The sequence below is a fragment of the Pteropus vampyrus genome, unplaced genomic scaffold, assembly GCF_000151845.1.
Source record: "Pteropus vampyrus isolate Shadow unplaced genomic scaffold, Pvam_2.0 Scaffold179, whole genome shotgun sequence".
Lineage (NCBI taxonomy): Eukaryota > Metazoa > Chordata > Mammalia > Chiroptera > Pteropodidae > Pteropus > Pteropus vampyrus.
Window position 1 is genome coordinate 783,959 of NW_011888960.1, and position 25,614 is coordinate 809,572.

Genomic DNA, 25,614 nt, shown 5'->3' on the forward strand with positions numbered 1-25,614 from the left:
ATTGCTCTTCACTGGTGAGGGGAACCATATCTATTTCCTGCTTGCTTCCTTTTGTAGATGTTAAGTTACTTAATCCATTTACTTTCATGATTGGGACGTCCAAGGTAGAAATGTGAAGGAAAAGAGAAAAGCAGCCAGGCTCGACAAGTCTGTGCCTGACTCGGGTCTATGCTCGGGGCTATAAAACCAATGCTCGCTCTTCTGCAAAGTATCCCAGTTAGTCAGGAGAGAGAAACAATTAACTAATCAATCAATCAGACAAATGTCATAGCTTTCCAAAACTTGTCTATGCCCATCTTTTAGACTTTCATCCAACCCCTTATGATCCTGCATCAGCCACCGTTACCCTCTATTTCAAATGCATACGTCTGTCTGTATTTCAAACTTGCCTCCAAACCCATCTCTTTCTGTTTACTGTGTTGTTTCTCTCTAAAACAATGTACGTGAAAGAGTTTTTAAACCGCAGTGTTACATCACTAAACACAACTCAAGACCTTTAAAAACCTTTCTCAGATTAGCTTTGCCTACCCATTCTTTAATCAGTCCAGCTAATATTTCACCTCTAGTCTATGATGGGCGCACAGGTGTCTCAGAGCCTCAGAGATGAATAAAATGAATAAGAAACTAACTAACCGCTTTAGGAGTTTGCAGTCTGCTGCTTCCCAGCCTGCTTCTCCTCTTCTGAGTCTACATATTTGCCGTTTTTTGTTGCCCATAGATTTTAATTGTTTCTTTTGCTGTTTCCGTTACTAATCATAAACTCCCCGGGATCGTGTCCATACGTCACCATTAGCCAAAAAAATCCAGACAGTGTCATGCTGGGAATCAAAACCGTGAACTTCGGACAAGCTACTTATCTCTGAGCTTTGGTTTTCTCATTTGAAAAATGCAAATAACACCTGTTTATACCACGTGGTTTCTAGAAGTATATGACATGATCATTTTCGTGTATAAAGGAGATAGTCAATAAATGCTTTTTCTATCATGTCGCTTAAAAAAAAAAAAAATCTTCGACAGCACCTCTGTTGCCTTTCAGATTAAATGTAAACGTCTCAACCCGCTGCCACATGCTCTCCAGAAGGACCCCACCCTACTGTGTCCGCCTTCGCTCCCGTGACTCCCCTACTCATTCTTTCACTCAGACCAAAAGTCCTACCCCCTGAACACAGGGAGTGACCGTTCTGAGTGACCGTTTTGTTTTAAGGACGTGCTTGACGCTTACACATATTTTTCCTTAATTCCTAATTCTGCTTAATATCTACTTAATTTTAGTGGTTACGAGTAGAGAGCTAGAGCCAACTCCTTGTCTACTTTCAATCATGGCTCCACAGTCATCTAGCTGTGTGGTACTGGACAAGTCACTTAATCTCTCAGGGTCCTCGCCTGTAAACAGAGATATAATAGTAACTATTATCATGTTGCTGAGAGGATTAAAAATGTTAATCCATGTAACTAACAGTAAATTCTCAATCAATGTCAGCTGTTTTGATTATGAGAATTTCTAATTATTTTCTTCCGATTCAACTCTGCAAGATATTTTTCAAATGATGAGAAAGGTTAAGTGCCTCTTTCAAAGTAACAACGCAAGTAATTGGAAAAGATGGGGTTTGAAACTGAAGTTGTCTGGCTCCAGAATCTATGCCTTTCCATCACGTTAGGTACAGGGCGTTGATCTCTCTACCTGAAAAAGGCCCTTTCTGTGTCTAGCTGGAACTTTTCCAAACTCATCTCAGGTGCTCCCTCCTCCGCCAGCTCTCCCGGACCCCCATCCGGATGTGCCGTCTCCCTCAAAATCCTCACAGCCGCGTGTCACTCATCTTTACCCAGCAGTATGTTACAGTGACTTAGTACTAGCGCGTGAGCTCCTTGACACCTGGGTGGGAGTTTCTCTGAAGCAGAGCCCTTTATCTGAGGAGATGCTTAATAAAGTCACTTGAATTGAACAGAGGGTCTCTAAGGTCACCAATGGAAAATTCTGTCCAATCCTATCCAGGAATCATATACCTCCTAACATGCCTCTCTGCCGGGTCCTGTAGTAAACACTGAGTTTAAAGAGAGAAACAAGGCAAAATCCCTGCCCTCACGGAATTTACAGTTTGGTAAAAGCGCTTTGAAACCAGAAAGTGGTTTTGTTTTTAATGGCGACGAAGACGCAGTAATCACAGTAATCGATCAGGTGAAACAGACACTTTAGTGATGCAAATGAATTCTCATTTGTCATTCGTGCAGATACGGTTGTCTCCTCCAGCTGCTGTACCAGCTTAGACTACATCGTCACCTACCTCTTCAAGCACATAGCAAAAGAGGGCAAGAAGCCACTTCGGACCCGGGAGGCTACGCAGGCCGGTCAGAGACTGTTACATTTTATGCAGCAAAATCCAGATGTCCTGCAGCAGGTAACTAGTGCTCGGTCACCTGCCTTAAGAAACAGCATTTCCCAAAAGCCAGCCCGGGCCCCGAACATCTCTTAGAGCAACTAGCGTTGCCAAGATTCTTTACCAGTTATGCCCTTGGAGCATGTTCCTGAAGGCAGCAGAGTAGACGGCCTTAGAACACCCTCGGGAAATCTCTTGGGTCTTCCATCTCTCCTCGGGGAGACTAGAATTCAAGAAGAAGACGGCTCTTGCAGAGGCCTGGGAGACCTGAAAGGTGATTTTTTTTCCCCGGAGCCTCTAGTGATGTCATCTTAAGTTTGCCTTGTGACTAGTCTAGGAGGTCAGGAAACCGCCACTTCCTGGGGTCCTCGTCCCTGCCTGGCACCTGGCTAGGGCTTCCCGTTCATCACGTCACGGTTGGTATTTTTGCCATTTTAAGATGAGAAATCAAGGTTCAGACAGGTCATATTCCCAAGAGCATTTAATAATAAGTCATAAAGCCACGATTTCTTTGTCAGATGGGTTTTCTGGCTAGCTAATATGAGTTAGGTCCAAGTTTAATATTGTTTTAAAAAACTCATTTCTGCGAATCACGGTAACATAACAGCACGCATAAAAATAAACATATGTGCCACAAGTATTTCAGAGAGTAATACCATTTTTCTATGGAAATACCATTATTATGATATTTTCCAGTTCCACTAAATTTGGAAAATGATATCTTGATACTGCTTCCATTTGTTTTATTTTGCCAAATTATCTCCCTAATAGTCTGTGGTTTGCTAATGTAAACACTTTAACATGATCATTAACCAGCATATAAGTCGCCTGCAATCAACAGAAAATGTCACTCTGGATAAAGAAACGCTGAAATAGAATGAGACAGCCGTGGAAGCGGTTTTCTTCCTGGCTGCCTTTTTTGGTAATATTTAGATGGAGTTATGTAAACTTTACTTGTGGTGATGTTCCGGTCGACTAGTTATTTTCCTGGCAGGGAGGGGTGTGTCGTTAAGATTTTGTATAACCAGGCCAAGGGCCGCAGGCTTCTAACTATTGGGAATTGTTCCGACATAGTGGTGATGTAGGAAAGAGAGAAGGAAGGTGACTCACATGTATTGAGGACTTTTATGTACAAGGTGCAAGAGCGATTTAGACCCAGAAGACACAATGTCTCTCCTTAAGAAGTTTCATCGGCTGGGACAGAGAGACAAGTAACTAACCGATTATGTGATAATTAGGTCAATACAGGGATGACAGAGAGTGACACAGGCGAAGAGGACTTTCAGAGACGTCCTCTCATCCTGACCCCCACAACAGCCCCGAAAGGTGGATGTCATCATCCCCATTTTACAGATGCATAACTTGAGGTGCAGAGAGATCAGCTGGAAAGTGGAATGGGAACCAAGGTCTGTGGCTCAGAAGCCCAAGTGCTCCCCACTTACAGCACTGATTCTCAGGGAGCTGTGTGGCGGGGCTGAGGTCTCAGATTCACCTGGAATGCCTTTTCAGAATACACGTTCTATCAGGATCTGGCTGTGCCTCTCCCCTTCCCTCCCCCACCCACCCGAGTGCGGGAGCCACTAGAACTGCCAGGGATATGTCATAGCCCTCAGGAGTTCTGCAGGAGAAGGTTGAAAAGCACAGACTTAGAGCGCGTAGCCAGTGGAGACAATAAATACCCACGGACTGGCCAGAGATCAGACTCACCCTCCCACCGCACCACGGCAGGCGACAAGTTCACCACCAGATCGCTCCTGCCAGCACTCTGCCCTGATCACAATATTGTCCTGTAAACTTTGGCAGAAACTTTTAAGTGGGTAGAAAATTTACCGAAAATCATTAGGCTGTGTGTGGTCTTAGACAAGTACTGTCAGACTATGCAGAGCAAGTAATACGGCTGTGCAAGAGACGGTCACGTTTGTCTTTCCTGGGAATTACCATGGGTTCATTGGTTTAAGTAACTTCTGTGTGTTAATAATACTTGGTAACCCTTTACTGTACAGCGTATGACTCAGTAGTGATATATCTTTATTAACAGTGGAATACATTCTATTTATTTGGAATGTAGGCTTTCAGATAGCATTTTAAATATTAATGACTGGTATCTGGTAGTCAGCATAAATATGATTTGCATTAGCACTAGGTTATATCATCTTGAGTGCCTCTGATGTCAACTGTTGGGCATAGTAATATCTGACATCATCTCCTTAGGTCGCCGACAACTTTGACCTCTATTCTTATGCACAGTTTCTGTCGTCTCAAAAGCTCTTTTGAATTGATTTGAAATTTTGACTCTTCCCTTTATGAGGCAGTAAAATTGATAATTATTCAGATGGGAACTGAGCGCTGAGTGAAAAATCAATTCCACCCGCTCTCTGCTGCGTATAAAATTACTTCTGAGTCGGCTGGACTGAACGGATGGCCGGAGTAAAAGCAGCAGGCAGGAGCGCTGGGAAGAATTAGCTGGACAGAGCTAATAGCCTGAAGGGATGGACTTGGAAAAGAGGGAGTGGGCCAGTTGGGGGTTATTATGAGCAAGGATGAGTCCCATTGATCATCTGTTTACATCGGCTTTCCAAGACCCTATAAATCAGCCCTGAAGAGCAACAGAACCCAAGATTGGGCCTCTTTCCAGGGGGACTTTGTATTAGATTATTCTCATTTTCACACTCAGATGAAAAGTGAGCCATTGATTATTCATTGGTTGCCCATTAAATGCTGTTTTTATAGATGATTTGCCTATCACAGGAGGTAATGAACAAGGTTGCTGCTTCATAACTGAGGTTTCAGTTTTCAAGGCATCTGTGTGGGTTTAAGTAATGCCTAACCCTATTAAAAGGAATGGGTTACAAATTGCTTAACAGCGCTGAAAAACTAGACCCTAATGACTAATTGTGCTTGGAGTTTAGAGAGGGTTGTCAGCTCTTTAAACTAAACTGATGCAGTGATACTGCAATTATTTACTAGTTTGAATTGTTTTTCCCCCCAACCTGGATCTATATTGCCGGAAGCATAATTGCATGAGGAGTGTCAATTCCAAAATGCAGAAGTTACCTCCCGAAGCCTCCCTAGCAAACGAGGAGGAACCCAATAAAGGGTTTTCTAGTATCTTAATAGGCCTTTCCATTTGTATGCAGCCGCCTGAAAAGGCATTTTAAGTGCCTCTCACCTGGCGATGTGTTTGCTTTTACTTGCCACGTGGCTTTAGATCTTCAAGGTCTTTAAAAACATCCTCTAAATAAGCCATCTGTCTTGTTTTGCAAGCGAATCTAACTTTGCAAGCACTAAATTTAGTCCATTTGAAGATGCATTCTAATTAAGTGGATCTATTTCACATAAGAAGTATTGTCTAACCAGCATTGTTTTGGCTTAACAAATTGAGGAAAACCTGGTTTTACATATATTAAGCAAAAAAATTCCCCGTGTGTTTTTATGTCATTAGAAAGACACACTAAAATCGTAAGAACAGGCCAGTAGTAAGTGATTAGGCGCCGATCTGCGACAGAAATTGGAAAACTGGAACTCCTAGGTGAAAGTTTTCAGTTTTACCACTGGTCACGCTAAGTAAGTATTTGCATCTACAACCCATAGAAAGGCATTCATTTAGTTATATCACAGGGCAAAAGATTTGCCCAAATCAGGTACGTGGAGGAGTGAGTTTTATAGAATTGTGGGGCATTTCAGAGATGCGACTGATTCTTTTTCAGTTTCTGAGAACAGGACACTGATGCCAAATGCGTCTCTAAGTCAGAATTTCAAGCAAAACTAATTGCTCTAGGAAGAACAGCACACCCCACAGCAGTAGAACAAGAACTACGTGATTGTCAGTATTACAGATTAAATTCTGCACTCAACCTACCAGCAGGGTATTTTCAGCAATCACAGTCTGTAAAATCTAAATACAAGGAATGGAAGAATTAAAACATTAGGTTCTAATCCCAAAAACCCAAAAACGGTTTAATTATGATCTTCCTCCCTTCTCCCCCTCCCTTTTTGCGCTAACCTGGCATTTAACTACAAATTGTGAAGAGCTGTCAGGAGCTATAAGAATCATACTTCAGGAGGGACATAAGCTGAAAGAACATTCACCCTTTTCCTCAATCAGTCAGTCAATCAATGAAAATTGCTTTTGTATAGTGCTCTTTGTGACATACATCCCAAAGTGAATTACAGCAAAAAGGAAATCATCTGCTCTTTTTTCATTTCTGTGTTTAGATTGAAACGATATTGCTCAACATTTTGACATACTACACAAGACATCTTTCATACTTAAGATTCCATTCCGTAATACTAAGCAGGAGAAAATGCAGCCGCCTATTTAACCGACGTTGAGATCTTGGCCTCTAGAACCTTAGCAAGACTCTCACAGTGGGAAACATTAAGCAGATGAAATATATTCATGGCTCTTATCCTCTTAAAAAATAATTAGCCAGGTTTTCTAATGTTATTAAAGACATTTCTAGTGAACCTCAAATAGCAAGTGTGCCCTCCACATGACCCATTAGCTCAGTCTGGATGATTTGCAACTTTATCATCAAAAATACAGCAGTAGATTAATATCAGAAACACACACCGAAAGAGCATTCGCAACTGGATCAGAAGACAGCGTCGATTCAGAGGGTTTAAAAGAGCCAGGGACAGGTCATTAGGCAGCCAGAGTGGGAAATAAGAAGTCACATTTCGCGACAGAGCTGTTTTCGCACGCGCCGCTGTGATCTTGTTCTTCACAGCGACCTACGCACGTGCTATGTGTATGTTTCTAGGATAAAAATAATAATAAAACGTAAGTGCTTACTATGTGCAGGCAACTAGCTCGAGCTCTTTACATATGCATTTAATCTAATTTAGTCACCACAGTATCTGTGAAGCTATAGTGTTATGATCTCCACTTTACAGGTGTAGAAACTGAGGCACACAATGATCAAGTAACTTTCCCAAGGTCATACAGTCAGTAAGTGGAAAAACTAAAATTTGAGCCTGTCCGTCTAACGCCAGAGTTCACAGGCTTAGCCACAAAGCGCGAGGAGTTGGTCGGTGGCTGGTCCAAAGGAGCATGTTTGTTTTAAGCACTTAGAACGAGGCAAGTGAGCCTCTAGGCAGTCCCACCGGGGCCGCCCCCAAGGTAGAATGATTTAGAGCAGTCATCCTATACCCCAACTTCGTGCTGCAGCCGGGACGAAACAGATGGGCAGTGACCCAAGGAGGCAGCGGGCAAGGCGGAGGAAGGTCGCTTTGCCAGCTGGTACGGAAAAGCCCCGTGGCTCCCACCATCACTGAGGCAGAGCCGACCAAGCTTCCTCTCCCTTATTCTGCACCAAACCCAGTCATTCATTCTATAGCCAGACACGGAGGGTGTAAAATTTAGCAGGTCACGTATCCTTGAGAAGGTGAGCGTCTAGTAGCGTAACTGCCTCGTGATGTCCCTCTGTGACTTTCCTTTAAAGCCATTGAGGTAGCTCCTGGGGTTTATTCTAACCTGATGTTTCTAGGATAGAATCGATGTGGCAGCTGTGAAATGAAGTTGGGGAAGCAACAAGTGCTTTGCTTCCATCCCCCACACCCAGCAAATCCCTAGGCTTCGTCCTGATTTTCACCACCGATTCATCAGTATCGAATGCCATTTGTCCCTCTTTCTGGTTGTAAACAGCTCCTCTTTTCTAAAGGAAGCTTCTAGTACTGAGTACCGTTAGCTCTATCGAAGGTCATTCTCGAGGTCCTCTCACATTGGCCAGTCTGAAACTGACACCTTCGAGTGTCCCTCTTTCTCTCCTTTCCGTCCTGCGATGTGTTACAAGCCGAGATGCCTCTGGAGCCAAGCAGAAAACGTGAATGAGGTAGCCTGGAAAGAAAGCTAAACTAGACACATCCCTGACTTAAAGGGGGCGGCATCTAATCGTTGCCCTATAAGAGAGGTAAGACCCCGTGTAGCCAGAGATACTGCGATTTCCCGCCCCCTCAAAAAAGAAGCCAGAAATCCAAATTTTAAAATGTTGGCCACGTGTTGAAAATTAAAAACAAAAAAATGAAAAACACTCTGCAGACCAGAACCGTATGTCCGCTCACCAGTTTTCCACCTCTATATTATGTAACCTTAGAGGATTTCAGAACGGTAAGGTCTCCCAGTGTGTGCGTGATCCCTTATATTTCTTCCTCACAGCCATCCCATGTGACCCTGCTACAGTGCTATCTTTGTTTCTCCCCGATGTTTTGATAATTTTTGAAGCTCACTTTTTTGCTAGGTTGTTTAAAAAGGATGCCATCATTTTGCATACAGAAGGGATGCGATAAACAGGCAACGAGACAGTTAACAACTCCCAGACATGCTTCTTATTTTCAAAATAACCAGATTTGTTTGAGGCAAAGAGAAAGTTCAGTTTGGTCAAGTGCGTACGTGTGTGCACGCTTGTGCGTGCGCTTGTGTGTGTGTGTGTGTGTGTGTGCGCGCGCACGCGCGCGCTCTGTCTAATTACTAAGAGTGAAACGAGAATATCTAAATGGACCAGGGCTGGACAAAAGCATCTAGATTAGGTAAGAGCCAGGTGATCAAAGTCCAAAAGGGAGTAAAACTCTTAAGAATGATGAATTCGTGACCACTATCCCTAAAGATCAGTTTGGAAAGTTAAAGTTTATAATTTTAAAAATGGAAAAATACTTTTCTATTCAAATGGCATCTTATCTGTGATATTATAAAATTGTTTGTCTATTCATCTTTAGAAGGAGGATTTTAGTTCACATCTTTTATTATATACCATATCTTTACCACCGTGATTTTATTTTTGTTATAGTTATTTGTCGAATGACTCTTTCAACTGTAACCAAAAGTGGTATTTTAAAACAGAAAAACCAGTTAAAATAGAAACCTATTCTTGACTCATAAATCATCAAATTAGTGGTATAACCATAACACCGATCTTTACAGTGAACCTTTTGTTCCCCAAAGATTGTCACCATCTTGTCCCAGCACCAAGTAGAGTCTGGCACTGCCCCGCCCCGCCCCACCCCCCCAGCCAAAAAATTAGATTTCAGAAGGACAACCTGCAGGCAGCGACTTTAGATATCAAATCTAGCATGGTCATAGACTACTATATAATAAACTAAGTGGTAATGCTAAGATTATATTATTACATACTATATAATAACCCTGCTGAAATTCCACAAGAAAATTTCCTTCTAACCATAGGTGAAGAAAGAAGCAAGTACTTCAAAGGTTGTTCCAAATGGATAACAGAACAGAGAGGTGGTTGTTTTTTGTTTTTTTGTTTTTTTTTTTTCACCAGGACATGTGTTTTTCTACCTCTAAGCACAGTTTAAAGATGTAATCCATTGATAGCATAACTTGCCTTATTAATTGAAAGGGATGGAATCCACCAGATGTAGCCCAAACCAGCAGAGAGTTGGGTGACTAAGCAACAGCAAAGACACCATATTGAGTGAGCCAGAATTCAGTCTCCAAGTCATTTATTTCAACCGGTGACAATACATTTAAACTCTTGTGCCTCAGCAGTGATTGATGGTTTAATATCATATATAATTTTTTTAATGAAGGAAAACCATTTAAATATGTTACCATTTGCACTGGTATTCTCCTATGTACATAACTGCATTTAATCATTATGGGGATTGTTTTTATACTTGTGTAATTTGTATCCAAGAAATAACTGTCAAAATCATCTCATGCTGTTGCTGGAAATGGTACAGTGTGCTTCATACTTGAATAGATTCATTCTTCCCTGCACATAATTAAGAGGGTTGGAGCTTTCGCTGCCACCACATAGGAATTCCATGTTTACATTTCTGAGAATGAAAAATTAGCCACAATGTGCTTTTTCAGGTACCCATTTTCTGGGGCTGTGATATTTAAGTACCTTAGTTCTGTACCAGCGTATGATTTGAAGAGTTCGATTTTAAGACTTTTAATATTAAAATACATAATAAAATTTTATTATCTAATTACAAGAGGGTTTAGCCTCTTATTAAAGTTGCTAAATCAGACCTAGATTAGCATCATAATGGCACAGTTTGACACGGAATACTCAAAAGTCAAGTTCGAGGGAAGGGATGGGGTTTTTTGTTGTTTGGGGGGATTTTTCTCCCGTGCCCACCCCTGGCACAAAATAACAAGGATGAAATGCATGTATGGAAACAAACAAGGAGCAATTTGGAACGCTGGCGAAGGAGTGGAGGTGTCAGCCTAGGACGGTACCCTTAGGCGAGGCAGCTGGTATATGTAGCCTTTTGTTTATCTGCTACTGGTTTATGTCGCCTTTAGGCCGCACCAGAAACAATCACTCCTACAGGGTCAGCTGCTGGTCAGAAGCAAAGTAAGAAAAGATTTTGCCTTCGAATGCGCAGCCATAATTTCTGTACAGCTGGCACCTGCTACTGGTGCACAGCATGAAGGTGAAAGGTCAAAGAGGCAGTTGTTCAAAACTCAAGAATGGCTTAAAGGGACTTGTAGATTAATCTGCTTTATTAACTTCTGTATATTAGATAACTATTGCTATGAATGACAGTACATCTTTTTGAATAAGTCGCATCTCTTTCTCTTTTAAATTAGCTTTTGAGTAATGAATATTAAATAGAAAGCATTTCAGGGATAATTAAATGAAAACAGAATGATGTCATTTTACAATTATATTCGTATGTTTATAGAATAGGGGAATTATAATGTTTTCCAAGGAGCTAAAAAAAAAAAAAGAAAAAAAGAGAGCCCACTCCTCATCAGAAAAGAATCTGAAATAAATAAGTCACATGCCCATTAGCCTTTGCGTATAAACGAAAAAACTATGATGTAGTTTGTGACTTAGCATGAAGTCATTGGGTGCCAGAGGCTCGACTGGGTGTTCCCAGAGGGGCTCCGAGTGTCTTTATGAATTAAAGTGACTGCAGTCTGTCATCATTCTTTTACCTACGGTTTAGCTCAGTCAGCGTTGCTATCAGTCTGCAGCAGAAGCTCTCAGAATAGCAAAGGAGTTGTAAAAACTGAACATTGACCACACCTTGTCCTCCACACTCACGTAAAGCAGATAGAGGACGTTTCATAAAGAAAAAGTGCACAGAGTCGTCCACGGACTTAGCCCGACAATAGTTAGGCATGCTCTATAAGTCTCTCACCCAGTATGGCAAGTGGCAGGCAAGGTGGTTTTTAGCCTCTTCATTAATAGTGTTTGGCATAATTGACTATCACTGTAAATTAAGGAAAAAAGAGTTCACGAAACGTATCCTTTTTTTAAAGCCTCTGCAAGGAAAATTTCTAATCCGTAGATCAAACACCGATACCAACGCTGGGAATATGTTTAACAGTCTGTGTTCTAAAGGAGCAGTTTTGTCTGCTGACTCTCTGTGGTTTTTCTTTTTGTTTTTTAAGAATTCTCAGAAAAAGAAAGCACTGCGGGTGACATCTGCCTTTTTATGCTAACACGGCACAGGTAGCAGTACTGATCCACACTTCACAAACGGAAGTTCTTTGGGATCTCATGTGCACACCCAAGTTTAAATACCAATGCAACCTTTTTCCTCTGAGTGGTGTTTCTGTGACACGTGAAGATGACACCTGAGATCATCTTCCCGAGTCACAGCCCCGCCAGACCAGGGCTCACCAGAAGGATCCTGAATTTGTATGGGTACCACAAAGATGCTGACAACCTTGACCAGAAGACAGTGGGTGAGGAGCGTTTCCTCACCTTACCACTCCGAAGTAGGAGAACCTTCTAGATCTTGAAGATCTAAACTTCCTCCATCCTGTAGCAGGAGCCTTATTTTCTGCAGAGTTGCTAGGACCTAAGAAGTCAGTATGGAAGGGCAACCTCAGACTCAGAGAATTATGACGATGATGAAAAAGAAGTAGAAATAATTATCATGTGCTAGGCCCTCGTGCTAAGTGCTTTACACACACACACACACACACACACACACTCACACACATTCTGGTACATATATATATTTCTATTTTAGTATCACTATTCTGTCTGGCAGATATTTTTATCTCCATTTTATAGCCAAAATACCGTAATTGCAGCTCAGAAGTGAGGTAACTCACCAAGTGTCATAGAGCTAATAACTAGCAGAACCTGTGTTCCCAGCCACTGCACAGTACTACTTTTAAATGGCCCAGAAACAGGAGTGGTGGGCATGGAGGGTGGGCAAAGGGAGACATGCGACATTCATTCATTCGTTCATTCATAAGGCCTTGATTGAGCCAAGGACCCCTTTCCTTGAGACCTGATTGGACAAGAAGTAAACGCTTGACCCAAGCTCGTTCAGTCCATCTTCTCCAGATGTTGGTCAGCTTTCTTTACAACAATCAGAGCAGACAGATTTCGCAGTCCATACACCAAGCTCCGAATTCCAGTTAAGCCGCTCCTGTGTCCTTGGATGACTTCACCTCCTGAGCGCACCGCCACCTCAGCCAGGGGAGTTGTACGCCTTCCTTGAGCTGGCCCTGAGGACCGCGCGGCTGGCCTGCTCCCTCCTGTGGCCTCATGCCCGGACCACAGACTCCCCAAGACTCTGTCCAGACCTGCTGCCTTAGAGCTCCCATCCCGTTCCATCACGCCCTCAGCCGACCCCATAACTTGGAACATGGCGCATGGAAAAGAAAAACAATGAAGAGCGTGCTTAGTCGAGAGCAGATGAACAAAGCATGAAATAAACTGCCAGAAAGGACAGCGAAGGGGAGGGCAAGGCCCGAAGAGACCCACGAGAAAGAAAAAAACCCTAAGCTGGAGCTCTGTGTTAGTGCCCGTACTTAATGTGGCATCTCGTTCTAGACAGGACAGAGAAGTCCCTCTCAGGGAACTAAAAGCGTCAATTAGAGTTAAGTGCGTTGAGAGATGATTTCTCTGAGACCCTTAAGATTGGAAGGAAGCAACTTGATGGGCGGGTAATAAGAAATTAATAAATACTTAAGCTAACATGAGCTCTTGAAGGCCCCAGAGAACACATTTTATTCATTTCTATACCACTGTGTCTGACACATAGTAGGACTTTAGTAATTCTTTGAACAATGAGTAAGCGTGAGAAACAGAGAGGGCAAAGAAAGGAAGGCAAGCCCCTGGCACAGTACCTGACACACAGTAGGTACTCAGTACTTCTGTGTGGAGTGTCGTGCCTAGCACATAATGATAGAATATGGACTCGAAGCGTGAGCGGGTGAAAGCGAGCTAGTTGGTACTGTGTGGGACTCAAAGCCCCCCAGAGGCCCGGCCTGTCTTGGAGTCTGTGCTTTGAGGGAGAAGTTCCACCCTGGGCAAATGACGTTCTCGTATCGAGAGAGGAAGCCAGGCCTCCCTGCCCATCCCCGCCTTTCCCCAGCCCCCTGCATTATGGATGGGCCAGAAGCAAATGGACAGGAATCTGGAGGCAAGTAACTCAAGTGATTTAGGAGAATGGAAGGGCTGGCTTATGGGGCCAGATTAAAGAAGCTAAATATGTATAGACCGCCTAAGTGACAACTAAATGGGGCATTTGATAAGTCTATAAATACTTGGAAGATGTAAATGCCAGGCAGGAAAGGGAATTACTTAGCATGGCACAATGGAGTATTGGCATAATGGGATAATATTAAGAAAGGGAAAATGAAGGTTGAACATCAATAAAAAGCTTCCTGACAAAGAGAACCGCTTCTGACAGGGGACACCATTAAGTTACGTGCCGTGGGCCACGGGGAGTAATGGCGGTGCCATTTCTCGGGGTACTACTGGCAACGGAGCCGGCAGGACAGGAGCCGAGACACCTCCTGGCCAAGCACAGGAGCCAAGCAGGTGATCCGACCCTGGAACAGCAAAGAGGCTGCATCCTCTTGGGAGAAGTCGGGTGGCCCCGGTTTCCTAAAGGCTCTGACCCTCCGGGGAGCTGCCGTGCAGGCAGTTTGCCCTTCACATCATTCCCGGAAAGATTCCCTCCCCTCGTATGGTACCCCACTTCCTGCAGGGTGAAGCCCACATTCTCTAGCACACGTGACTGGGCCCTTCACCAGATCTGGCCCTGGTCTACCTCGTCAGCCTCACCACGCCCCCATTCCCTCCCCAGTCCCCCAGAACTGCTCACCCTTCTTCCTGCCTGACTACCTGTCACACTTTGCTTAGCCTCTACGATAGATCCAGATGTCACCTGTGAAGCCTTCCCTGCCTGCCCGCCACCCCCCAGGCAGAGCTAGTCAGCCTCCTTCAGTCTCTCAAAGCCTCCTGCGCAGGCTTCTTTTTGTGGCACTTGCTATACTGTGTCGTCATCGTTTATATACTGTGTCTCTTCTCCAGCTCCATTGAGCTCTTTGGGGGCTGGGACTGTGCCTCATACACCTGTATATCCCCGGGGTCTGCCACTGAGCCTGGCCCGAAGTAGGTGGTCAAGAAATGTCTGAATAAATCAAGGAATGGGGTTCGATTCCCAGCACTTTTAGCCGCTGTCATTCCTTAGGATCCCCGTGTAATTATTAGCATGTCATGTCTTTGAATCGTCCCCCGGCCACTTGGCCAGTACTCGCTATGCCACTTAAACAACTATAAATAAAAACTCTGAAATCAGACAGGCAGCCTGCCCTCCTCTATGCTTTAAACATAAACTCTAGACCGGTCTTTAGTGGAAAATGCTTCTGAGGGCCATGTGAATTGTCCACAAGAATACTTTTTTCTCCCCACACGAAAATCATGTTAAACTTGAGTAAAGTAATCCTCCGCTATCGGTTGTGAAGGTTTTTGTTTCTAAATCCCTGCACGACATCAGGGAGCGCGTAGCGACAAATGAGAGGCGGCGAGACTTTGAAGCTCCTCCTGTCGGGACAGTATATTTATGGTGAAATGCAGCATTCATTGCGCTCTGCTTTGATGACTGCATGAGACGCCCTCGCACCCGTGTGCCTCGTGTTGTTCTGCTGTGGAACGTGATATTCACTGGGAAACATCGCGACGGCTGTTCAGTGAGGTAGCACGCTGTTTCCCACGCTCCTCCTCGATTCCGAACGGCCTCCGTTAGAATTTACTTTACCACTGAATGTGTACTATCGACGTGGGCTTGTCGTCATCTCCGTCGTGCACATGTGCATACACTGGTTGGGGTTCATCGCACTGCACCGAGTTCATTGTTAGCCTGTTGGCGTGCTAGGCAGCAGCCACCTCCCACTGGGGCAGCTGAGCAGCCAGCCCCTTCTCTCCGTTGGCTGTCTCGAGTTTGAGGCCATGCCCTTCAAGCTCCGGGTATATCTGCAGCGTCAGTATCAGGTTATGTTTCTTAGAAAGACTTCGTTGGCCGGGGAGAAAACGGGGTCCACAATCACGAATTCCGGCCACTCCTCTCTGTCTGCCGCCACGGCCTTGCCGAGGCCCTCATCGTTTCTCCACTGGACTTAGGCAGTGGGATCTCGCCTCCACCTGTGCCCATCACCACCATTCTCCAGTACCCCGCCCCCCGACACCCCGTTACTGTTCTAAATCACAGACCTCATCATTATTCAGAAATCCTTTGAAGGCTCCCACTTAGGTGCTGGCCCAAACTCATTTCCGCATTTAGCGTGACCTCAGAGGCCTTTAATAACCTGGACCCGGCCCGTCTCCTCCTCACCCTTGGCTCTGCTCCTTGCCAGTCACGAGGTCTCTCCAAAGCTTCCTGGAGAGGGACTAATTGCCCCTCGAACATGCCAAGCCCTGTCTCCTGTGCCTTTTCTCATTTTATTTCCTCTTCCTAATATATCCTCCTTCCCTGGCCATACTATAGGCATCTATTAAGATTCAGTTTAAATATTACCTATCCTAAGAAGATAGGCTGGTCTTTTTAGACAGAATCATAGCGCATGTGCCTTCATTAGTCGCTCTTGAGCTCACACACCTGTTTGCTAATTTGGGGACCCGCAGAGGGTCGTGTAGGCCATTAGAGGTTCTAGAACCGGACTGTATGGCCATCATTCAGGCAATACAAGAAATGGCAGTGTCACTTGAATAAAAATTAGAGGCAAATGGCTTCGGAGTTAAAAGCTATTCCTCTACATACAGATTTTCCCAATATTTCTGCCCACAGGAAATTTAGATGGTACTTTTGACAAGGGATGCTTAATTTTTACATCAAACTGAAAAGTGTTCTGTTTGACGTTGGCGAGAGGAGAGTGAGAAAGAGGTTCTCAAATAGTGCTGAGTGGCGAACCCCGCAGCCTTCCAGTGCCCCAGGTTTTCTGGTGTTATTTTAATGCAGCAAGCTGCTTTATGAGATCTGCAGCCACTTGAAATATGATTTACCACTCGTAAAAAGTTTCAAATGGATAATGAAGATTCAAGAATGAGACTCACTGTAGTATAGTCAATTTTGTTGCTGTTGCTCTCCAGTACATCTCTGCCATTGAAATGAATTATTTATTATAATTTATTTCAACCGTGGAAAATAAAACTGTTTTCATTGTGATGGGCGCTGTAACACTCCGAATAGACACATTACGTGCAGTACTCTCAATTAATTAATCCTGAAGTTTCATCCCAACTTTATCTTCTTTCTGATAAGCTAGGAGGCTGGCAGGTAATTCTTTCCCCGGTAAACTATGATTCAAATAAATGTTTGGAGAACTAGGGGTAATGTCGGTAATGGAGAAAATTGAAACAACAGCAAAACTAGGTTGTGTATTTCCTTAGACTTTACAATGGATAGAAGAGTTTTTAAATATTCTAGTCCATTTATCACTTGGAGAAAAAGCATCCTGTAACTTTCCATAAGGGGGCGGGGCTACCGGTTTATATGTGAAGCGTGCAGCGCTCACGTATGAGCAGAGCCCGCTGAGTTAACCGGTCCTGCAGTATCTTTATTGGTAATAAGGGTTTTTTTCTGCTTTTTTTTTTTTTTTTTTTAAGCAAAGCTAGCACTCTGCGAAGGCCAAGTAGGCAGGACTCCCAGAGGGTTTGCCGGAGGAGAATGGGTCACCCATAATTGATTGCAATCTTGTTTCTTTAAAAAAGAGGCTCACCTCATCTTGCATTTCATTTGATTTTTTTTTTTCATTTAAAGTGCTATATACTCACTTCTATTATGAGGCTACAAAGACGTATGAGAACTTAAAAATGTGCTTAATATGTACAGATATTAAAAGATTTAATGTACCTTAAATGGTGGAGCTTGGTTGATCCAGGCAGGGAAATATGTGCTTATTTGTTCATTACTTTCATTTTTCATAACATTCCACAAACACCACATCGGTAGACAGCAGACGAAGAGAACAATTGATTCCTTTTCCCTAAAGATGGCGGTATCTAATTTGAGGAGGATCACATTTCAATATCTACTGCTCATGGGCCCCAGGAACAGTGCTTCGTAGCGACAGCAACTCCCTCGCTTCCACAAGTGCTGAAAAGCCGGAAGCTTTCCTCCTAGGGCAGCATTCAGATCCTTCCAGATCCTTCCAGATCCTGGACCCTCAGCCAGGGCCCGGGGTCCGGAGAAATTGCTGCAGAGATGGCTGGAAGGTTTCTCTGCGTTTTTGGCTCCTCCTGCACACTCCAGGCAATCTGGTTTCTGTTTTGCTATTTTTCTTGCTGCGAGGGCCAGCCGTCCCCCCCGCCCTCTCTTACCAGCCTTCTGAAAGGCCAGTCGCACGTGCCCAAGGTGTCCCGAGACTCAGACAGCTCCTGAGTGCTTGGTGCATCTATTATTGCTTGTTCTTCAAAACATCACCAACTTATTACATCAAAATCGAGTCTAGCTTGGCCGGAGGCACAGATCATTTGTGTCCTACCCCAATTCCCATTAAGGCCCCCGCCTAACAGATTGAGGCCCCCCGCTCTGCAGACATGCCCTCTTGGTCACAGCTGTGATCATCCTCGCTTTGTCCTGTCCCCCCACCCGACCCCCCCATCTTGGCACAGGGACACTTCCGCATTGGTCTCTCACCTTCTCTTGGATCTGTCCGTCCTTTGTCTAAACCAAAGCCCCCTTCTCAAGCTGTCCTTCCACCACCTGTGGACAAGACAGATTTTTCTCTATGGCTATTTTGGGTTTGATCCCCGTAGGTCAGCGTTCGTGTCATCACGTCAGGCCCAGTTTTGCTTTCTGATATGGATGGGGAGCAAGAGGGAGGAGTTTGAATTTCTTCACCTAGGTCTTAGGACTTTGCAAAATATTTCTTAGTTGTATTATTATTCAGGATGCTCAAAAAACATTAACAATGAAAAGGATTCACTTTATGGGAATGATATAACTCAAAGGAAATGAGCTTAATTTCCTGACGTTTTCTGAGATGCTAATTGCTGTGTACGTGGTACTTTTGGTGGGAGGGAAGCCATTATTCTTAGGAAAATGTTCAATGGGCCAGTTTTCAGAGACTATTAATTAATGTTTACTGTGGTTCATTTTGAGAGCTGCAAATATGTTAACCAGATTTATAAAATGTCTAGGTGGGTGGCAAGGTGGCCTGCTGCAAACTCTCTAGAACCACTGCCCTGGATTCTAATCACGGGGACTGCAGATGGCAGAGTGGCCAGCCAGAGGAGATACATGCGGGCAGCATATCGGGTTCGCCCACCGAGCTGTGCCCAGAAACCATCCTGTCCTCTCATGCCATGCGCCCTCCAGAAGTCCACAGTGGGAGCCAGACACAATGCCTTGATCACCACTGCCCATGGCCGGCGGGGGTCCTGGTTGGCACTGTCAGGCAGCGTGAGGGCGGCGGGCCGCAAGCAGGCCGGGGCGATGGTGCAGGCCCGGCCTCTGGACTCGGGCAGCTCTGTGCACATGTCCTAGTTCCATTTCACGTCTCGGTGGCTGATAGTCTGTCGCCTTGAGCAGGTTGCTTACTCCCGGGACCTCAGCTCCCTAGTCTATGAAATGAGGGTGATACCTCCCTCCGTCAGGGTTAGCTGAGGGCCAGGGGCAGTGTGTGCACGTGCCTCAGCCTGTCTGTAGGAGGCAGCATTGTTGCTGGGCAGCGAGGAAGGTCATCGGGCACCGCTTCCTCGTGGGTGGGAGAGCTGTCAGCAGAGGCGGTGCTCAGCCTTTGGCCTTTGTAACCTGAAAGCCTCTCGGAGGGCTCTCCCTGGGAGCTGCTGGCTAGGGGGACAGCGGCGGCCTGAAGAGTTCTCATGCACTGCATGAAAAAGCCAGATCCTTGGAAATGAACAGCGTATGAATTTCGATATTGACCCATTTCACGTTTCAGCCACTGATTGAGGCCAGAACTTCTCTGTTTTCTGTACAGTCCCCCGTTCAGCTCTAGCTCTTTATACTTGAGTTCTTGGTATTTCACTCATCCTTTCCCAATCATTCATTCATTCCTCCTCTTATATATTTATTCTTCCATTCAATAGCTATTTCCTGTGTCCCTAATGTGTGTCAGATGCCATGCTAGGCACCGGGTTACAGAGAAAAGTCCCTCGTGGACCCAGCACCGCAGAAGTTCGCAGACGAGTCTTCCTACCCCACCCCGTTGCCGTCAACGCCCTGTACTCACCGAGCCGCCTCCTTCCAGCCATCCTGCTCTGTGGCTTCCAGACCCACTGAGCCTCCAACTTCCTTAGAAAGAATACATACTGACCATGTAGCACGAAAGCGTCCAACACACAGCACATCGGTGCTCATGCTGTGTCGGCAGGAGGCAGGACAGGAAGCACTCAGGTGGCAGCATGCAGTGACCACCTTGCCATAGGGAGAGTCGACCCAGCACATTTGGGCCGGAAAGTCCACTGTGCTTCGTGCTGCTTGTGCTCCATCCCACTTTAGGGAGAAGCATGGGAGAGGGGCGGAGGGGCGGGCGGACACAGATAACTCAGCACTGCTTTATTTTTCCAGCTCAGGGATTTGGAGAGTAGCTTTGTGTTTTCTATGGAAGATTACAAGTTTCCAGAACAACAGAAGCACTGTCATTCAAAATCCATCCAAAATAGGGACGCTTTTTGGATTGTCTCCCATTTTAAGTTCTTTTTTTGACTGCGACTCTCAAAGTTAGATAATTGTGAGGAGACTATAATCTGACTTATCTGTATATAATCACGACATGAAATGGGGTCCTTCCTTGAGCCACGAGAGTCCGCTGGGCCAGGCCGGCGACCAGTTGGAGGAAAGGGACAGGGGGAACTGTTGGGGCCCGTGGAAGAGTTAGTGCTCACGGCAGCCCTTCGAAGTAGGCGTTACCATCCCCCATCCTATACGTAGGGAAGTAAAGGCTCAGAGAATAAATGGCTTGTCCGAGCTCCAAGTTAAGTATGTGGCGGGACCAGATTTGGTTCTGGCTCCAAAGCCCGTCCCTACCACACCACGTCGTTCGGTTTCGCTTCATCGTGAAACATTTCCTACAAACTCGTGCCAGAGCCTGCGGGGAGGAGGAAAGAGACTGAGGAAGTGCGGAGGCAGTGTGGGGCGTGGCTTTCCTAAGTGGCCCAAGCCACATGACTCCCCTGCCCCCGTGGTCCCCTCCCCGGTGGGCAGAACAGCCGCTTAGGATAATACATGGCTGACGTGTGTGTGCGTTCGGACATAGGCCCTAGAAGATGCAGCCTGGGTTAGGTGAACCGAGGCGGCCATTCCAGCCACCCCTGTAATGTACGGGGAGTCAGCAGAAGTTGGGGGGGTGGCGGCCCCGCTCATGTGTACTGCTGGTGCTGTGTGACTCTGGGGGCTGGGGCGCACTGGGGCGGGGTCGCCGAGGGCTCTCTCCTTTCAGTCTTGTTTGCGTCGTTAACCACAGAGAGCCCCCCAGAGGCTCCACGTCACCTGGAACAGGATTCCGGACTTACGCATTTCACCCCGTATGCTTCCATAGGGGGGACCCTTCTCCAGGGTAGCGTGCCACACGTTTGAACCGTCTCCTCCATACCCTCTCGTCCTATTAGCGAAAAGAACTCTGGAAATGAGCTGCCATGTCAACGCCATTTGAGCAGATTCGCTCACTAATTTCCATCTTTCCGGAAGAGTAAAAAAAAAAAAAAAAAGAAATCATCCATTTTAGCCAACTTTATTTTTAGAAAAGTATTTTATTCAAACATCCCCTTACTTATTACAGACATAAATACATGCATTCAGACAAATGAATCCACGAGAGAACCGTATAAAGTAATTGGCACATCACTTCAAGATGCTTTGTCAGTTACTGGAGGAGTTCGGTACCTCTAACTCTAATCTTTTCCATTAAAATATCCATTCTGCCTTCACATTGTGAAGCCCATAATATTTTAGACTGTCTCCATGGATCTGTTAGTTTTGCTTGTCAATTTAATTTGTGGCTCTATGACTTTAGGTGGCTTGTTAGATGGTACATAGAAACACGTGATCGGCAGATGATGTTCAGCACACCAGGCTTACGTCCTAGCCTCTCCCCCAGAGAGACCGGACACACGGTAAATGAGGAATTGGCAGGTTTCATTTGCAGCCAGCCTCAGTGCTCTGATGATGCTGGGGCGTGCGATGGCTGATGTCTAGAGCGACACAGAAGCTCATGGCTGTTGTCGTGGCGTACCTTCGATGTCCGTAGCACGTTCTGCTCTTCGTAGCACGTTTTATAGCCACCATCTCATTTGAGTCTCGGAGCCTCCTGGTGCTGGATTATTATTTTCCTCTTTGTAGCTAATGAAACTGAGACACAGAGAGAGAGGTCAGTAACTTGCCTGAGATCACAGAGTAAATTGGATTGCAAATAAGCCAGAGGACGGAACCAGATGTCGCCAGAGCCTAGTCAGAGGTGGTGTTTGTGGTAGCCTTTGCCACAGAATTGCCATTTCTCCTGCCTTCGTCGACGAGGGGGCTCTGGAACTGTGGAAACGGAAGGGCTAGCGGTGGGAGGTGACGAGTCCAAGAAGCAGACATTGTACCATCAGCTCCACGTGGAGGACAGACTGACCGCAGCTCGCTTCACCATCGCTTGCCAGCCTCATCTCTGGCGTCCCTTCCTTACTGTCACCTGCACGAGTACACATTCAGCATGTCCCCAGAGGGATCCTTCTTAGTGCAAATCTGAGCGTGTCCCTCCCTTGCTGCAGACGCATTACTGCCTCCCACTGCCATCAGGGTGCGGTCCAGGTTCGCCGCATGGCCTTCCAGCCTCGCACTGGGGTCTTGCTTCTGGGCCCCCTCTCTTCAGTCCGGCCCCACTGAGCCTTTTCCCGCTGCAGGACCCACTGTGTTCATTCCCAGCCGCCTCCTCTGCTTAGAACACGTTCGCGATGAACTCCTTAAACACTGCCTCCTCTGCAGGGTCTTCCCTGACTTCTCCTCGAACATCCCGAAGCATCCCTCCCTGCCTCCCTCCACCGCAGGCCCACAGCTCTCTGCCCAGCCCGAGTTCCTGAATGCCCTGTGTGTGTGTGTGTGGTGGGGGTGGGTGGCGGGAGGGTGTCTGTTTCAGGAAGCTTCTCGCTCCTGTGGTAGATGCCTGTTCTCTTCCCTCCCCTAAGGGAATGGATGAGTATGTACATGTAGCAGTAAAGTGAGTGAGTGAGTGAGTGAGTGAATTAGTCAATGAAGAATGAATGAGGACCTTTCACAGCCTGAGCCAGCAGGAAACAGGACATTCCAAGGTTGTGTGGATTGTGTCCCATTCTTCCCTCTCTGAGGTGGAGAGGAAGGCGAGCTGGGCTTTTGCCTGGTGACTGGGCATAGAGGAAAGCGTGTCAGGGTTGAGGGACAGAGACCGATCCTCTTGGCCTCTGACTTCTGCCCGCTCAGAAGGTTCTCACCGAAGCTTTGGGCGATAGACACTCTTCCTCGGGAAGCTGGGAGTCCTTGCCAAGAGTTCCCACAGGAAGCACTACAGGGTTCCAGAGTCAAAGCTGTTTGTCCAGGAGGAGCCCTCACGACTGTTGAGAAGATGTGGGCGCAGAAGCTGAGCACAAAGGGGCTGGGACTGGGGAGACTCTGAGCCGAGGCATCAATGTCTCCATGTGCCTGTCTTCCAGATGACGTCTGTCCTCATGAACACCATCGTCTTTGAAGACTGTCGGAACCAGTGGTCAGTATCCAGGCCTCTCCTGGGGCTCGTCCTGCTCAATGAGAAGGTGAGCGTGACCACAGAGTGGCCCATGGGAGGTGGTCACTGGGGGAGGGAGGAGCCGAGCACCCAAGGGCAAGGCCGTGTTCCCCCAAAGCCTCAGCTGTTCCTCAGGCACGCAGAGGCCTCAAGACGAGCTCTTCTGAAACTCAGAGCCGACACGCACTGGGCGGGTGGTTTGCTCAGCGGTGCCGCAGGCTCACCCTTTGCCCTCCACCTGTTCCAGGGGGATTCACAGCAATAATCCCTTCTGCTCCTTCCTTGGCCTTCTTTTAAACCCGAGATCCCTCCTGCCCTAGGTGGTGGCAGCCGCCCCTCAGGGCCAAACACAGAGCCAGCGCCCGTCATCCAGGAGCGAAGGCTGCAGTCCTTAAGTGCACTCGCCGCTCCGGGCCGCCTCCCAAGCTCTCCCGCTTCCTCTCGAAGCCACCCTGTCTCCCCAGCAGTCAGGGGGAACAGTGCATTACTGCTCTGGAGAATGAATTGTCTATACAATAAGATAGTACTGGGGAAAAAGACAGTGAGATTAGAGGCGGCCGCATACATTAAAATTCAAACTGAAATCCCAGCCTTAGAAGGAAACTAATAGAAGAAGAAAATATATCAAAAAGAGAAGAGCTGTCTCATCATTCACCTGTGCTGAAGTATCCAATTTTAGCCACATTCAATAGCACTACCATCCATCTTCCCTCGGCGTTATTGTGATTTAAATCCAAGCTCTATAAAAGAGAGCAGTTCTTTTAAAATGATTGAGAGGGAATAAGGGCAAATTCAGTGTTTAGAAAAAGCTTATGACATCACAATATTATACTTTACTGATGGAGGCAATATTTCATGGTTTGGGATGAAAAACTAATAATTTTCTATTTGGTGTGAGTCACTGCATCATTATAAAAGGGAAAAATAAGTAGTTTTGTGCATTCCCAATCTTGTTCTGGAAGACATCGAGGTTTAAGTCTAATGCCTCTGATATATAGTATTTAAGTATTAGTCTGACTACATATTAATTATGTGTGTTTTTGATGTGAGCTGTTTTAATGCATGATGGAAATTAAATATCACACTGTTTGGGCTTGGAAGGATAAACACATGACTGGCAAAATGTTGTCTTTGTGCCGAAATTAGGCTGCTTCCAGTGATGAGAGGCTGTGTTTAGCACGAGGGCTCGCGTTTGTGTGAAGACCACAGACCCAGCAGAGGAGAAAGGGGCTGTGCGGTTCTTTGGGACCAGGTGCCCACCTCAGCAGAGCAGACCCGTCCCAACCCAGCAGGACAGGGGCATGGAGCAAAGGCTGGAGTAATTTGAGGAGCATGAGGATGGGACCCTGAGCCTGGCCTTCAGTCACCCCAAGTGCTCAGGCCGAGTCACCCTCAGCCTGAGAGACCCTTCCTCTTTCGGCCCATCTGTGATTAGCGGAGAGGAGAGTCGAGAAGGACTCAACCAGCCTAAATTGTTCAGGGACTATAGAATAATTATTGCAAGAGATTTTATGGGAAAGGTTAATACAGTTTATACCTAGGAATGCCTCTCTCTGTTGCTTTAGTTTGCTCTAGAAACTGAAAGTTCAAAGTGGACCTCGAGTTAGGAGCCCGGGCAGATGGGAGCTGGTCCAGCCCCTCCCCCAGGGCTCGCTTCAGGCCCAGAGTCCGAGTCAGCGCTGATGCCATTTCTGTCTCCCGACAGTACTTCAGCGAACTGAGGGCAAGTCTGATAAACAGCCAGCCTCTCCCCAAGCAGGAGGTCCTCGCCCAGTGCTTCAGGAACTTGATGGAAGGAGTGGAGCAGAACCTGTCCGTCAAGAACAGAGACAGGTAAGCGGTGCCCAGCAGGCTGAGCATCTCTGGGCCAGTGGATCTGCCGGGTTTGTGGAAAATAACTGGATTGTGCTTAACACAGCTATCGATGTGGCTTTTCTGTCACACCTTACAACCCTAGGCTCAGTTTGGTTCCATCCGATGACTATGACTGCGTATTCGCTTTCTTCCAAGCATCGTGCTAGGCGCTACGCAGCCTTTGCCCTTAAGCAGTTTATAATCCAACAGGGGAGATATGAAAAATAACTCATTGAAAAGGTCAAAGGAAGAAAGCTCATATCTGCCACAAAGGACAAGGAGAGGCTTCCCGGCATTTGAAGAAGCACAGGCTTTGGGGTCAGACGGACTCCAATTTAAATTTTATCCCTGCCCTTTACAGGTTGGACGGCAGTGAGTAAGGCATCACCTTCTCTGGTCCTCAGTTTTCTCACCGGTAAAATGGAGGTGATGGTAATTGGTTGTGACATTTAAATGACAGAT

The 25,614-nt window shown here is 46.1% G+C and overlaps 1 protein-coding gene across 1 annotated transcript in view; it reads left to right on the top strand.

The window, feature by feature from the left end:
• Positions 1–25,608, top strand: part of RANBP17 (RAN binding protein 17) — a 264,866-nt gene extending 239,258 nt beyond the window's left edge. The window contains exons 25-27 of the mRNA XM_023537142.1: positions 2,230–2,396; positions 23,228–23,326; positions 25,004–25,608. Of these exons, the coding sequence (XP_023392910.1) occupies positions 2,230–2,396; positions 23,228–23,326; positions 25,004–25,135 (398 nt within the window). The 3' untranslated portion in view covers positions 25,136–25,608. The remainder of the gene's footprint in view (positions 1–2,229; positions 2,397–23,227; positions 23,327–25,003) is intronic.
• The last annotated feature ends 6 nt before the right edge of the window (positions 25,609–25,614 follow it).